We start from the raw sequence: 15,526 nt of genomic DNA, 5'->3' as shown, positions 1-15,526 counted from the left end.
TGTGACATTTTTGCTGAATATAAGAAAATTCAGACCTTAAGAATGAAAATGAATTCTTATGTTTGTATTGCATTTTAGTTCTGGGAAACAAAACATTTTCTTTTTCACTTTTCACTGGCATTCAGCTTTTGGGTTTCCTAGAGAATAGTCACGAATCGTGAAGCTCAAAGTGATGTAGTTGCGGGTTTTTAATGAAACCAAATTCTAAAGTGTTTTTAAATTGAAACCTGAGGCACGATGCAGAGCTCTGCATACCATTAAGGACAAAAATTCTTGACAATGAATGTTAATGTGACTGGAAAACCAAAAATGACTTTAGAATAGTTGAAACAGTTACTCTTTTCTTTAAAAAAGAAAAAAAAAAAAAAAAAAGAGGTGTGGACAGACGTATGGACTCTAAAGTTGTCTTTGGAGGAAGTAATTGCTTTAAGAAAATATAACTACATATGAAAATAATTTGGAGGAAGATGTGCTATATATTTAAATATCTAGCCACATAAAGTGTTTTTTCTTTCCAAGTAAATAAAAATAGCAGTTGCTTTGCATTCAGTGCTCTCAGGTTATGTTGATAGAAATGTGAGTTTATATGTTCTTCCCCCTCCAATTTTTTGTTGAGGAGTATCGTAATGCACGTGTTGCAATTTTACGTGCAGCGGCTGCCTGATTTGTCTGTAATGCAGTCGTGGTCTCTTCTCTTTCCCTACAGCATTCTAACCCTGGGCACGCGGGGCCTTTTCCAGTTGTTTCTGTGCACAACACCACTATTAATCCAACTAGTCCTACTACAGCAACAATGGCAAGTGCAAACCGTGGTCCAACAAGTCCGTCCGTTACAGCAATCGAACTCATTCCTTCTGTAACAAACCCAGAGAATTTGCCTTCCCTGCCGGATATCCCACCCATCCAGGTCAGTGGAGAAGATCAGGCACTTACGCTGTGGGTGAAGTAATGATCAGCTTTCCTTTCTGTATCTTTTTTTATTTGGATACTGGTACTGTAGCAAGGTATAATTAGTTATTTAAAGTTGAAGAATTAAAACCTTCAGCCCTTGACTTGGGCATGCAACTGTTTTCACTATATAGGGCTGACCTGCTCGACCTGTGTTAACCTTTAGATTAGTCAGCATTTAATGGCTGTCCTATAGTCAAACTGATATTTAGATTAATTAATAATAATCCCAAGTACTGTGTTCACTGCCTTTCTTCCACGAGACTATCAAATGGGAAGCTATCGCTAGAGTAGTTGAATAGCTATGTATGTCGAATGCCCTGAAAGGGGTTTATTCAGAGTTGAAGTTGCCTGGCACTTCTCTGTGGTGTTCCTAAACGTAACAACCAAATGGAGGAAGTACAGAGAAGAGGTGTCCCGCTGCCCTGCTTTTCTCTCTCGTTTCCTCTGTGCCCCAGTCGTGTGGCTGTAATCATTGCCCTGGATGCAAGGGGCCAGCATTTACATTAGCGCTGGGTCCTGGAAGGTGCTGCAGAACGCTTAAGCTGGCGTCCCTGATTCCTCCTGAGCTGCGGCGGCATCTGCCTGGAAATTCGTGCTCGCGCAGAGTGCGACTGTTGCTGCTTCTGTAGTTTTCACTTCATCTGCACGCTGTTGGTACTCGCCGACGTGGAACTGCAGAGCGAGCCCTGTGTTCTTGGCCCAGAGAGGCAGCGGGTGGTACTGCACCCAAGCTGAGGTAGATTTTGATAAAGTCAAGCTCATTTGGAGAGGTCAGAAGCATAATTTAATGTACGAGTGGAGGCAAAGAAAGTACAAGTAAGATGTTTTCTGCAGGAGTGTTTGGGAGGCCAGGAAGGGAGGGTGACGGCTTCATCTTGAGAACGGGACGTTTACGTTGAAATGCCCATATAAAGAACGGGAGATTCGGTCATGATACAGGAAACAATCTCCTTAGAAACACAACCTAAGTTTCATCCAAGCAGATGGTCTGCTGTAATACCAATAGCAACTTTCTAACTCTTAATCTACAGAGTCATGTTCAAGGGTTGTACGTTGTTTTCTCATGAGGCTGCAGGTAATTTGCTAATGTAAGAACAGCAGAGGGGAAAAGGATCCCATCTCTGAGTGTGATCGATCTGCAGTGCTGAAGGTTTGTTTAGTCGTTAGAACAAAACACAAGTAGAACTGGTTGTGACTGATTCAGCTGTACGTGTCTCAAGCTCATGATACACCAAGTTAGAAATAGTTGTTAGTGGGATAGTCTGAAATGTAAACATGCAACTTCCAGGTGCACTGAAAATGCAGAATTCTGTTAAGATGCTCTTTTTTATACTGTTCATGTAATAGCTGTTATGGATTTTAGTTGATGAAAGAGTTGGATAAGAAGCTGTTAGTCTTTGAAGTTGCTTGCACAGTTATAAAAAACACACTTTGAATACAATGTGGTTCAAACACGTTTGCAATTATGCTGTCTTGCAGTTAATAGCTTTAAGCAGTTAAAGTAATAGGGTTCCTGTTTCCTTGTTTTTAATAGATACTAAAATCTGTGTAAAAAGTGAATGGGAGGGAGGGAGATTTCACATCATGCTAAGGAAGAACAAGTTCATGGTTTCCCTTAATATCTTAATTGTGGAATGACTCTTGCAACATTAGTAATCTGGTAGTTCATATGACTAACACCATTTGTGTGACTAACACGCTGAACATCTGGGAACCAAGAAGTTTGGCGTGACCTAGAGTAAGCAGCCTGTGGCCATACTGGAAGAACTCAGATATTTAGGAGCTTTTGAAAAATCTTGCTTTAAGTTTCTGACTGTGGGTTTCTGTTTTGAAAGACTGATCGCTGTATGAAACTGATAAAAATGTTTGCTGATGTTCTGAATCCTTGAAGGGATCGTGAGCAATTCTGGTAAAGATACTGATACAGTTTAAAGATGCGGAACTGTTAAGAAACTTTAATTAGGCGCCTCTGATTCAGACTTTTGTTTTTGCTTTTTAGCTTGAAGATGCTGGTTCAAGTAATTTAGATAACCTTCTAAGTAGATACATTACAGGCAGCCACCTCCCCCCACAACCTACAAGTACCATGAATCCCTCCCCAGGACCTTCAGCTCTGTCTCCAGGGTCATCAGGTAAATGTGATGGGTATTTCTAGTGATTCTAGAAAGTGGTGAATATTTCTGGTATTTAAGTTGAAAATAATTACCTGCCATTTCCTGCCAAAAGGGAATTGATATTTTGTTAGTTTAAAATTTATTTTGCTCAGAAATAAATTCTTCTGGAAATTTAAATTTTACCCTCCTTCAGAAATATCTTTATAGTACCAAACCGCGAGCACGTGAGATACGTGTATAGACTATATTTTCATCCTATATTAGCACAATCCTTTTTTCTTTTTTTGTGCATCAGAGGATGTAATTCAGTTATTACCCCAAATGATGACTGGCTAGACCATTCTGAGGTTTGGGAAGTAAGTTTATAGAATAGCTTCGTCACAGAAATACACCCAGCAGTCGTTTGAGCGAGGTCATTCTAAGCATAGCCAATTGATGACAGAGCTTTCGTTATGCATGTGAACAAGTTAAGTCACCAATACCTAATGTTGAGTTATTTAAACGTTGAAAATGTCCATTGCTATTAGTAAGAAGCTGGTTTCAGCCATTTGATATGTGTTTCTCTTAGTCTTCTTCCTGCAAGATTATTGTAAGATTCTGTGAATGAATGGTTGCAGCAGCGGAGCTTATGATGTTTCTCAAAACCTGCCTGCAAACCAGAGAGAGTCTGCTTTTCTTGACTTTTAGTGGTAGCTGTCAGTGAATAAAATTTGAGGACTTAATGGGCTGAGGGCTATAGCACTGTTTGGATTAGGTGAAATAATTATTGGGACTCTAACAACCGTGTGTTGTCTGTGGTTTTTTTTATTTAATGTGGTGTGCTAGACCTTTGCTCTGATCTGAGAGGGCAGCTGACTTATGTGAATTATTAAATTAGGATATTCTAGCAGCACTTGTGGTGTTACTCAACACTAGTCATTTATTTTACTGCAGAATGTAAATTTGTACCAAGTCAACTTCTACGCTGCTTCTTTGCAGGTTTATCCAACTCTCACACTCCTGTGAGGCCACCCAGTACCTCCAGCACAGGTAGCAGAGGAAGGTGAGTATGTTATGTTAACACTGCCGGGCTGAAAAATCAGACGTGAAGAATTCAAAACATGAATTGTCAATGGGTCAATAGGGTTTCAATATAACCGTGACCCAGTAATGGAAGAATGCTTACACGAAGAAGACTTTTTTTCTTCTTCTTCCCTTCACTATGATTCTCTATTCACTGTGTCTTGTAAACTTGAGCTATCTTGTAAATGTTCTGACACGCTTTGCCTTTGAAATCCTTCAGGAAACGGTCACTTAAATTTCTTTGCTCTGATGAGTTTTCGTCTTATTTATATGCTGGTCTCTTTCTAGCTGTGGCTCCTCGGGCAGAACTGCTGAGAAAACTAGCATTAACTTCAAGTCTGACCAAGTGAAAGTCAAGCAAGAGCCAGGGACAGAGGAAGAGATATGCAGTTTCTCAGGAACAGTAAAGCAGGAAAAAACAGAGGATGGCAGAAGGAGTGCTTGCATGGTAAAGTTAGTTTGTGCAACAGTATGTTATGGCTTTCCTAGCAGCATGTTTCAGAATTTGGAAATAATAAAGCAGTTTTACTCTTAAGCTTCATATTCTGTTAACAGCCCTGAAGACTGAGAGGTATTTTGCTCCCTGGCAGTACATTTGAGCTTTAAGTGTGTGCCAGCTCGAGCGTTGAGCTGTCTGTTTTTGTAGTACTGCCGAGACTGCTAATTACTGGGGGTTTGTGACATAGGTACCAATAAGCTGGCAATGGGACTTGGTGGTAGCTTGCTGGCGTGTGTTGAACAAATGAGCGTTGAATGATGGCAGACGTTTCCCTTCCTGATTTGGGCAGGACTTGACCTAGTGATGTGGATGCAGAACACCCCCAGTCCCCGTCAGTTTGATGTGTTATGCTAGGTAGCTGCGTGTTGAAAGTAGTCTGATAGAAAACAGAACTTAATCTCAGTTTGGTCCATGTTGAGGACTTTATTATATCCTTTAATAGTACGCTCTGCCAGACACAGGGTAGTCTGTCGTGTAAACTTTATCTTTAGCTATTAAAATGAAATAACCCTCAGCAGTGTAGTGTTTGCTGCTTTTAATCCCTAACTAATAAAAGCTGTAAGTCACCCGTTGTTAGTAGCTCCTAAACGTTCATATATATGTAATTACGTCGAGAAATCTTCCAATCGGTCAAAAGTTTTTATGCCAGAGCATAAATAAAATATTTGTGCAAGTGAATATTTTCCAGTGTTTCCCAGCTGTGCTTGATTTAATAGGATTGTATATTGGGAGCAGGGTGACGGACTTGACGATTTTTCCTAATGACAGTGAAGGTATATTTTTAACAATTTATCAGTGTGTTTGGCTTGAAAGTTTGTTTATCATGTTCTATGTCAGTAGAAATGAGTCTGTTCTCGAAAGGATGGACTTGTGAAAAAGTAGTTTTCAATACTGTATGCAACTCAGGTCTTCATAATGATTTGCCACGCATTTTGGGAAATGAGTATAGTACCTTTAAATGGTGGATGGCTTTTGACTTCTAATGTAGGAAGAAAGATGCCCTTGTAAAATTGACTCTCTCTGATTTCTTTATGTGCTACTTTTATTTCAGCTTAGCAGTCCTGAGAGCAGCTTGACACCGCCACTATCCACTAACTTGCATCTGGAAAGTGAATTAGAAGCATTAGGAAGTCTTGAAAATCATGTAAAAACTGAACCAGCAGATCTAAGTGAAAGTTGCAAACAGTCTGGACATAGCCTTGTAAATGGAAAATCCCCCGTGCGGAGTCTAATGCACCGATCGGCTAGAATTGGAGGAGAAGGCAATAACAAAGATGATGATCCAAATGAAGACTGGTGTGCTGTATGCCAAAATGGAGGGGATCTGTTATGTTGTGAGAAGTGCCCAAAGGTGTTCCACCTGACTTGTCACGTACCGACACTCCTCAGCTTTCCAAGGTACCAGAAACAGCGTAATGAGAGCAGCTCTGTGGTCTCGTTCACATGGCAGATTTCAGCACCGTACAAAACTGGTGTTTCATCCTCAACGTCAGCTGGTTCTGGATGATTTCTTGTCAGTAAAAAAATCTGACATCTCAATGGCCTGCCTGAGTTGTTTTGTGTGTAACTGGTCAATGTTTATCTGATAAACACATGGTCTCTCAAAGCATGGTTCTGTGATGTAAAGTTTGTTTTAAAATCCTGGTGAGAAAGGTGTTTAAAGTATTAGAACGTACTTGGGAGAGGAATATGAGGGCAGGAAAAATGGCCTTGACTGGCAGAATTATCTTGAGCATTAAGGGTTATTCCTTATCTTTGGATATCCAAGACTTTGCCACAGTTCAGTGTGAATCTGTAGGAGCTAATGAAAGAATCTTTATGGCCATCACTGATGAGACTTTGTCCCTGGATGTCTGGAATAATTGTGTTTATTTCTGTTTAGTGGAGAGTGGATATGTACATTCTGCAGAGATCTCAGCAAACCAGAAGTAGAATATGATTGTGACAACTCACAACACAGCAAGAAAGGGAAAACGGCACAAGGCCTGAGTCCTGTGGACCAAAGGGTATGTCTCAAATCTGTAGGAATCCGTTTCCTAGAAAAAAGTGCTTTCTCACATTAGCTATCCCCCACAGTTTATTGAAGGTGCTTTTGCTGTGGCTGCAGCAAAGTAAATATAGTTGTGGCTTTTGCAAAAAAAAAAACTGGAGTGAGCAATGAGATTTTTCTTGCTGTGACCACACATCCAGGTGTTGGTGACTATGTGGGAGCGCTCCATTACATTGGGCCTGTAATCATCTAGTAGCTACAACTTGCATGTAAAGACATACGCTGTATTTAAATGCGTCCTTTAACATGCATTAATCTCTTCAGTGTTCTTAATTAGAAGTTCTTTGCATTTAACATTGATATAACCTTCATAAAATAGTTACGTAAGTTTGATGTGTTAAGTTCATGCTGTGAGAGGTGCTGGAAGTATTTCGGCACATTCTTGTGGAAGGTGTAATGACCTTGACAGTCAGAATTATTTTTAACTTTATCAATCAGCCTGTGCATAGAGTGTTAGAGTATTATCAATCAAATTCCTCCAAGGAATTACAAGCAAAGGAAAGAAAAATATTTCAACAGGGAATTCATAGAAACAGTCTGGCTTTGGTTTCAAATTGTTCGACATTGTCTTGCGGGGAAAAGAATAAAAGTCTGCAACTCAGTCCTTTCCTGTTACATGCAGTTATGGTTGGACAAAAGCAGTTGTAGTTTGTCTTTTTTTTTTCTTTCTTTTTTTTTTTTTTTTTTTTAAATTTGACTGTTTGTTAGGATGCCTCTTCATGTTTGACTTTAGCCCTAGGCTTTTGTTTAGGAAGAAGAAAGCAAAAAGGGAGTATTTCTGCTATATGAACAGTGAGGTGGTGTCCTACCCTCTCAGCAATGCTCTCCTAAGAACTTTGCATTTTATAATTAAGCTTGTGAGGATTGCATTTAAATTTTCTAGTACTAAGCTGCTAAAGTACAAACCTATTTAAAATACGGAGATATGAACTGGGCTGATAAATTAAGGATATTAATGTGAAGCTGTTTATTTCTTTAAGAAATGTGAACGTCTCCTGCTTTACCTGTATTGTCATGAGCTGAGCATTGAATTTCAAGAGCCAGTCCCAGCCTCGGTGAGTCTCCTGTAAAATAGTTTGTGATTTATTTATGGCGTAACATCTGTAAAAGTCTAGAGTTGAGTTTGCGAAGGAACTGACTGCTGTTACTTGAAGCATGGCCCCCTTGATCACTCTAAAAGTTCTGACGGTCATCCAGTATTTCATGATTGTAAGAGAGATGCAAGCTGATTCTGTAGCTTCTCCATGCAGAGGCTCTACCTCCCAGTCTCAAACCCAGATATTTAAAAATACCTGCAATTACCAGTTGTTGAATTGGAAGAGGAAGTCTCAGGGTACCCATGAAATTAAAAATACTTCAGGAGAGGGTTTCTTAGGGGTTTCAAGGGTTGTTTTTTTTTTTTGGACAATCTTTTAAATGAAAGGAGGAAAAACTGCTTTGACTCTTCTGTTTTCAGCTGTAAAAAAAGTAACTATAATGCAAAGTATTGCTGTGCTATGATAGACGCTGAAGGTTAGAAAGAACTTCTTAAACAGTTTGAGGAGAGGAAATTGTTCTCACTTGCTGAACATGCATACAGTGCATGACGAGATTAGCTGATTCATATTTTGATAAGTGAAGAAATTCAGCTGCTTCTGTGAACTATGGGGTTATTGTAGTGATAAATCACTGTTTGTTCTTTACAGATACCAAACTACTATAAAATTATAAAGAAACCAATGGATTTATCTACAGTGAAAAAGAAACTGCAAAAGAAGCATTCCCAACACTACCAGACTCCTGAGGATTTTGTGGCAGATGTCCGGTTGATCTTCAAGAACTGTGAAAGGTTTAATGAAGTATGTTAACTTCCAATCTGTATACATTTTTTTTAGATTAAGACTTATTTCAGCATGGTTGTGCAGCTTCTGCAATTAAAGGCTCTGCTTCCAGTCATAACTTCTGCTTATGGAGCAGATGCTGAATCAGACACTTAAAAACCAAACCAAACAAATGCAATTACAGAACTACCTCTCGGTTTTAGCTGAATGGGGAGATCAGGCTTTAACAGAGGGAACTTCTTAAGTGCATTCACTGGTATGGATGTATGACAGAGGAGCGCTGTACATCAAATAGTTTGTAGAAGTGCTTAGGAAGCATGGTAATAAAGACAACCAAGCAGTCCTTAAAACTCTCTCAAGCTATACAGATAATTGTTCTTACGCTCCTGAAACATGGTAGACCTCTACTGAGGAAACTTCCTCTACTGAGGAAACTTCCTCTACTGAGGAAACTTCCTCTACTGAGGAGAAGTGCCTTTCTGAAGAATATTCTTCTGGTTCTAGTACCTCATGCAGGCTGAACCCAGAAAAGCATTGTGTTCGTTATGGCTAGTATTAAGCTTAGAGCTTTAGCTCACGGGTAGTTGGGCTCTCACAAAAATCAGTTTTCAGTAGATGACTTTTGCGTGGAGTCATATTTTTGATGGATGTGGAAAGTTGACTTACTTCACAATGAACCCATCTGATAATGAAATATTTGCACCATGTGAAACGTGGCTTGGGGAGATAAATTACCTAAGTGTTATTACTAGGTGGAGCAATGGAAAAAATACTCTGAATATCAAAAAAACCTGTGGTATTGTGCTGAAACAGAGTAGGAGCTGAGATAAGAGGATATCCTCATTTCTGAGATGCCTTAAAGCAAGGATGACAAAAAGCCCTGGGGAGGAGGCATCGTGGGGAATGGCTTTCTGACCTTAGAAATGCATAAACCAGCCAGTATTTTTCTGTAAAATGTAGTCCGAGTTTTGCAGCGTTTGAGCTGCATTTCTGGCTCTTTGAAGAAGTAAATTGAAGGAAGTACACAAACCTACAATTAAAATCTCAACTGTTTCACAAATACACTAGTAAAAATCAAGGTTAATGATGTAATGCTGTAAATGCTCACAAGCATTTGGGACTTTGACACCCCCGACTCCCTTATGTCTCTGTATTAGGTGGAGGTTAATGAGCACTGTGGAAGAAGTTGCAATTATGTGAACTTCTCAATCAAGGGAATTAATGAAGCATCTACTGTAGAGGAAAACATGCTGCAGCTCTTAGGGACAAGAGTAAAACAAGGGAGCAAGGACTGATGGATGTCTGTGGTGTTTTGTGGGGTTTTGGGGGTTTTTGTTTTAGTTGGTTTTGGTGTTTTTGGTTTGTTTTTTTTTTTTTAAAAAGAAAGGTGTTTCAGACTTGTCTCGCTGTTTGAAATGCTGGCTCGTGGCAAAAGATGAGTCACCCTGACCTCTCATAATAGCACCGTGTCTAGTGCTTCTAAGCCATATGCTTTTAAAAAATAGGAATCAAAGTGGGGTAAGACCCCCAAGAAAGTAGTCTCGTGGAGCACTTCTCTCGACAGTGAGACTTTTCCACAATAATGTCCAGGCAACTAGCATTTATAATGAAGAAAGCAGTCATGAGTAGAGTGCAGTTCTGAAAATGACTGGGAGACACTTATTTGTACAAAAGTTGTGTGTTTTGTTGAAGGTTTATGTACCTCATGTCACCCTCCTAAGACTGTTTTAAACCTGCTTCCGCTAAGTTTGAGAACTAAAGAGGTGTAGTCCATAACAAACTGTTTTGTTGTTATGGCTGACTTTAGTCATCCAATCCTATGCAATCTCATAACTTTAGAAAGGATTATAATTTCATTTTTTTTGACTCTGGTATCCTTTTTAGATGATGAAAGTTGTTCAAGTTTATGCAGAAACACAAGAGATTAATTTGAAGGTAAGCGTTTCAGACCATGCACACTTGGTGAAGGGATGTGCATTTCCAACAGGTGAATATTCCTGTCTTCTTTTATTTACAGGCTGATTCAGAAGTAGCGCAGGCAGGGAAGGCAGTTGCATTATACTTTGAAGATAAACTTACAGAGATCTACCCAGACAGGACCTTCCAGCCTTTGCCCGAATTTGAGCAGGAAGAGGATGATGGTGAAATAACTGAGGACTCCGATGAAGATTTTATACAACCACGTAGAAAACGCCTAAAATCAGATGAGAGACCAGTGCATATAAAGTAATCTAATGATATGGACCTAAAATTTATTGTAAAAACTGTTATTTAAGTGTTCCTGGAATATTATCATGCCTACAGTGGTCATCCTGAAGAAGCTGATAGCTTTTTAAACAGTATTAGATTACAAAAAACACTTGTACAGAAAAGCATTCTCATCAAAATGGGAAAAAAACTGTATTGTAAATTCTTGGTTGGGTTTTTTTTTTTCCTCCCTTGATTATTTGCTATATTCTTTCTTTTCCTGATGGAGGGGACACACTCATCCTGGTCTCACAGCTAGAGGTGGACGAATGTTGAAGAGAAGCAGATTTGATAAGAGATGTTCCATGTACAGATAAGACTGCTTAGTAAAATGTTCTGCAGGACTGGACCAATACAGTTACTGTATCTTGCATTCGTGCCGGACGGCAGTGTAAACTGTAAGCAATGTTCCTGAACTCCCCTCTTTGTGTGAACTTCAGTGTGTGTTGGTCATTGCTTTTATCATCTCATTTAAGTGGTATTGTGAATAACTGATCTTCTGTGTTGATCCAATTATCTAAATTTGACTTTCTTTACTACATTTTATGTATAGCAAAAGGACAAAAAAAAAAATCATTAAACTGTTCTGAATTGGCAAGTGCAGGAGTGTGAGTTCTTGACAGATGAAAGACTAAACTGGTGGCAACAATCTCTTTTCAGTAGGGCTAGGTGTATTTATTACGAATCCTGTACACAGAACATTTTAATGGCGTTCATGGCAGAAGTCTTAGCGTTGTGTCATCTCTCCCTGATCCCCCTAATGAGGCAGAATGTTATCTCCGGTATTCATTGTCTAATTTTCTGTACTTAAAATAGAGACTGAAGAGGTAATAACTGGTTGGGGTGTTTTTCCAGTCTTCCTAAATATCAGTTTCTAATAGACCACTCGGCAAACAATAACCTATTAACTACCAAATGTGTAAAATTTCCTGTATTCACTTTGTCTTATTTGTAAATAGTGAATTGAGATTTCTTGCAGATCAGCAACATTTGCTGAACTGTTTTTAAGCTAATATGTATTCTTATTAATTGTTCCTATCAAGAAAAGATTTGTAATATATGCTATTTCTAACATTGCATTCATTTTGAGGTTCTGTCTTATTTTTATTAGAGTACTACTCAGAACTTTCTTCAGAAGCAGCTTATGAGCGAAATGTCTAGAAAGATTGGAATAAATCTGTTGAGATTGGGTTACTTGTCCATCCATTGAACAAAGCACTTGCACAGACCAGGATTTGGCTTTGAGTGGTTTCTGGTCAAATACTGAAAACAGAACAATTTCCCCAGTTCCCTGAGCCCTGCGGCAGGCGCCTCTGCAGTGCCTTCCCCTTGCACGCTGCCTTCGTTCCAGCATTTCTGGTTAGAAGTGAGGTCATCGCAAAGTAATTAGAGTTTGAGCAGTTGTTTCCTTTACTGACAGAAATCAATACTAGAAATAATAAATGTAATTTCTGGCCTTCGTATAGATCCTGTTAAAGTAAGGTGAAGAAATCATGTAATCGGATGAGGTCAAGTTGACAGACTACAAATTTGCCGTAAGGTTTTGTGTGAATACAGCAGTTCTGTGGTAAATCACCGGGGGTTTGGTATACTCCGCAGGAGCAATTCCTGCGACATTGTGTACGCTTTACCATAGTGGTAAAGATAAATATTTTAGCACGATGTATCAAATTGAGATATGCTCTCAGCAGTTTTTATGCAAAACACTTAAGATTCGATTTCTTTTTATAAGAACAAAGTCTATGTACATTGTGACTATACCTCTCACAATAAATGAGGGGACTGAAGGTATTTGTAACTTCAAGCTCACTTCTTTAGATTATGCAAATGTTACACTTAAAATTCAAACTGGTGGGGTTTTTTTTTTCATTTCTCAGATACTAACATAGTACCAGTTTAAATTTATTTCTTGCCAGTTTGTATGTGAAAAGAAAAGTAATTCTACTTAAACATATTAAATTGACAAACAGCAAAAACTTTGCCCGTAGAAAGGATGACGTGTGTGAATAGGACACTAATAGTAACAAGGGATCATTTAATGGCTCAGTGTATTGCCTATTTATGCATTTCTAGTTTCTCAGCTTCATTTTGCAAAGGAATATTATTAAAATGATCATGAAAATAAGATTTTTGTGAATTCTCTTCAATTGGGGTTACTGTTTTTATGGCGCTTAAGCACTCTAGGTTCCGTACCTTCAGGCCTCGACTTTTTCACTGTTCGCTTTGTAAGGCACCAGTCATGAATTCAGGACCTGCAGCTCCCTGCTGCCCGAGCTGGAGCGTAGGACAAGCGCGATGGCGTCCCGGGCTGGGGCACCGAGCGGGGCACCGACCGGGCCGCGAAGCTGCCTGCTGCGAGGATGGCACCGGCTGGTTTCCACCCAGAGCCCAGAGCAGATGTCTGAACGGTTTGAGGTAGCCTCTCTGATCGATTCGCTCCCTGTGAGAAGGTAGGAACGTTGTCAGACTTGGCAGGCTGGCCACTTACCCTGTATTCCACTCCCGCGCCTGCGAACCGCCAGCGACGCGGAGCGTTGACCTTGCTGAGCGTTCAAGCTCTGCTCTTGCACATAACCCACTGGACTTCTAGAGCCGGTCCTTCCGTTCAGCGCGTCGGTGCTCAGTCGTATTACGTGCGATTTTGACTTGTGTGCAAGAAATGTTAAGCGTTTCTTTTTTTATATAAAAGAAACCGAACAACGTTCTCTTCCCCGCCCCCCCCTTCATTTTGGAACTCCCAATACAATTCAATGACTGTTTTGAAATTAATTAAGTTCTATTAAAAAAATATTTGAAAGGATAGATAAGCTCTGCAAATATATTTCCTGATCCTGTAGTCTGTAAATGTTCATCATAGAACTCGTGAGGGTTTGCTCAATCAAAACAACTTGTTGGTACCACGCTGTACGTAACTTGCGCAAGAGCAAATTCACGGGGTTTGTATTAACGAGCCGCTGGGTTACTCTGAGCATCGTCTCTGTGCCAGGTGACGTGTGTGCAATATGTGCGAGTGACTGTGTCTTACCCTGGGAATCGGAGCATAGCCTACATCGATAAAACTTCCAGCAGATGAGAGGCGTGGTGGGTGCCTGGTTGCAGTGGTCCAACGTGACAGCAAGGCGTGGTCTGGCACTTGGTGTAACTGTGTGCTCTCATTTAAGGCACTTGTAAAAAAGACCATTTATGTCTCGATTTTTGTTGTAAATGACCCTGAAGTTTAAGTTAATCCAAAGAAGTAAAAGGCAACTTGCTTTTGAAATAAGAGTGAAAAGTGTACAGTATGCTACTTGTGGGCTTCTCAATTACCTCAGCAGGTATCCTGCCACGTAGTTACTAGTGATTAGTGATAATTTAACCAGCTGAAGAGGTTCAGGTCTTTTATTTAACTGTGCCCTGGAATTAAGTGGCCTATAGCGTAATAAGGCAGAGTTACTATCCAAAAAAAGGATGTTCCCCAAACTTTTGAAAACAGAAATGCTCTGTTAAATGTGGCGAGGTGGTTTAGCCGGGTGGAACGTCGCCACTGCTCTTGCTTGTGGCGTTTGACTGCGTTGGCAGACTTGGCGCTGGGTCACTGAAATGTTTTATAAACGTTTCTGCAAGCCACTGGACCAGAAGTCCTTACAATCAGCCCGGATTTATCATTCTGTTGTAGAACCTGGTTTATTGGCTGACCTCTAAAAGTTTAGGTAACGGCAACAGCATTTTAAAGCTATGCGTGTGATGTACTGGAAGTTGGCTTTTTCTTGATTTTCTCACTCTCTTCCTTGGAAAAAGCAATAAAACTGCTTGTCTGTTGCCTGTTAGCGTGACAGGAATCCTTTCCTTTGGATAGTGATTTTATAGGAAAGTTTGTATGCATATCACCAAGCCTAGCTTTGAAAAAACAAAGTGTGCAGGAGTTATTGACACTATAGTGTGGCATTTTATTTTAAAAATTGGGGAAAGTTACATATTTTTTTAAAAAGTAGGTGTTTGAGTAAATAATGGAGGTACTTTTTTAAAAAAAAAAAATGTATATGCCACAGTTTACATAGACATATTTCAGATGGAACATATGCATTGTATCTTCAGACATGGGATTTCTTTTATTTTCTGAAAGTGCGTGTACAGTAACTCTTCCATCTCGTTCCTGTGTTTGCTTACGGGGAATCCTACTTTATATGCTTTCTAATGTATCTGAATTGAATTAGTTTTCCAAAGTTGCAGTTAATTTGGGTATCTTTATTATAAGTGAACTATTAAATGTCTGAAATGCAGTTTTGGCCTTTTCTATTGAGTGATCTTACAGCTCGAGGCTGCTTTCTTTAGAATTTATTGAATTTCTACAAGGAGAAGTGCTAAAATATTTTGTAAGTTTGACTTGTTGCAGCATTCGCTCTAGAGTGAGCTACATTTTAAAAAAAAAGAAATGCATGTCTGCTAATGGCCTGAAAATGGGGGTATTTCTTAGGTTCGGAACACCGTGAAACATGTATATAAGCCTATAAAGATTTGTGCGGTTGAAAGCCTGTTTTACACGTAAACGTACTCATGGAAGGGTTAAATTCATGGCATTCTTTGATTCTTCCATTATTTCTTGCTTCCAGTAATTGGACTGGTTCTTTTTTGCACATAGTAAACCGCTCATCTTTTAATATGATTCTTCAAAAAAAGTGCTGTTTCTGTGGTATTGTATTATCTGAATAATCACATTTGACTTTTTTTAAACAAGGTTACTGTTTCTAATTGTTCTGTTCCTGTGTTTTTTGCTGGTGTGTAATAAAAAAAAAAGTTTTTCTTT

At 39.4% G+C, this 15,526-nt stretch overlaps 1 protein-coding gene across 6 annotated transcripts in view; it reads left to right on the top strand.

Annotated features, from left to right (window-relative positions):
• Positions 1–14,726, top strand: part of TRIM33 (tripartite motif containing 33) — a gene marked incomplete at its 5' end in the record, with an annotated part of 41,821 nt that extends 27,095 nt beyond the window's left edge. Inside the window, 11 exons of one of the 6 annotated variants that reach the window (XM_082330082.1) lie at positions 707–907; positions 2,951–3,083; positions 4,044–4,107; positions 4,416–4,575; positions 5,678–6,024; positions 6,509–6,632; positions 7,657–7,731; positions 8,362–8,514; positions 10,381–10,431; positions 10,514–10,722; positions 10,973–14,726. In XM_082330082.1, the coding sequence (XP_082186208.1) occupies positions 707–907; positions 2,951–3,083; positions 4,044–4,107; positions 4,416–4,575; positions 5,678–6,024; positions 6,509–6,632; positions 7,657–7,731; positions 8,362–8,514; positions 10,381–10,431; positions 10,514–10,722; positions 10,973–11,060 (1,605 nt within the window). In that variant the 3' untranslated portion in view covers positions 11,061–14,726. Of the gene's footprint in view, positions 1–706; positions 908–2,950; positions 3,084–4,043; positions 4,108–4,415; positions 4,576–5,677; positions 6,025–6,508; positions 6,633–7,656; positions 7,732–8,361; positions 8,515–9,653; positions 10,334–10,380; positions 10,432–10,513 lie in introns of those variants that run through there. The other 5 variants (XM_082330077.1, XM_082330079.1, XM_082330078.1 and 2 more) reach the window with 5 other exon arrangements.
• Between the last annotated feature and the right edge of the window lie 800 nt (positions 14,727–15,526).

This window comes from Platalea leucorodia (assembly GCF_965183815.1).
Source record: "Platalea leucorodia genome assembly, chromosome: 19".
Taxonomy (NCBI): domain Eukaryota; kingdom Metazoa; phylum Chordata; class Aves; order Pelecaniformes; family Threskiornithidae; genus Platalea; species Platalea leucorodia.
Note: the sequence above shows the minus strand (reverse complement) of the source record. Positions and strands in the feature narration are given on the sequence as shown.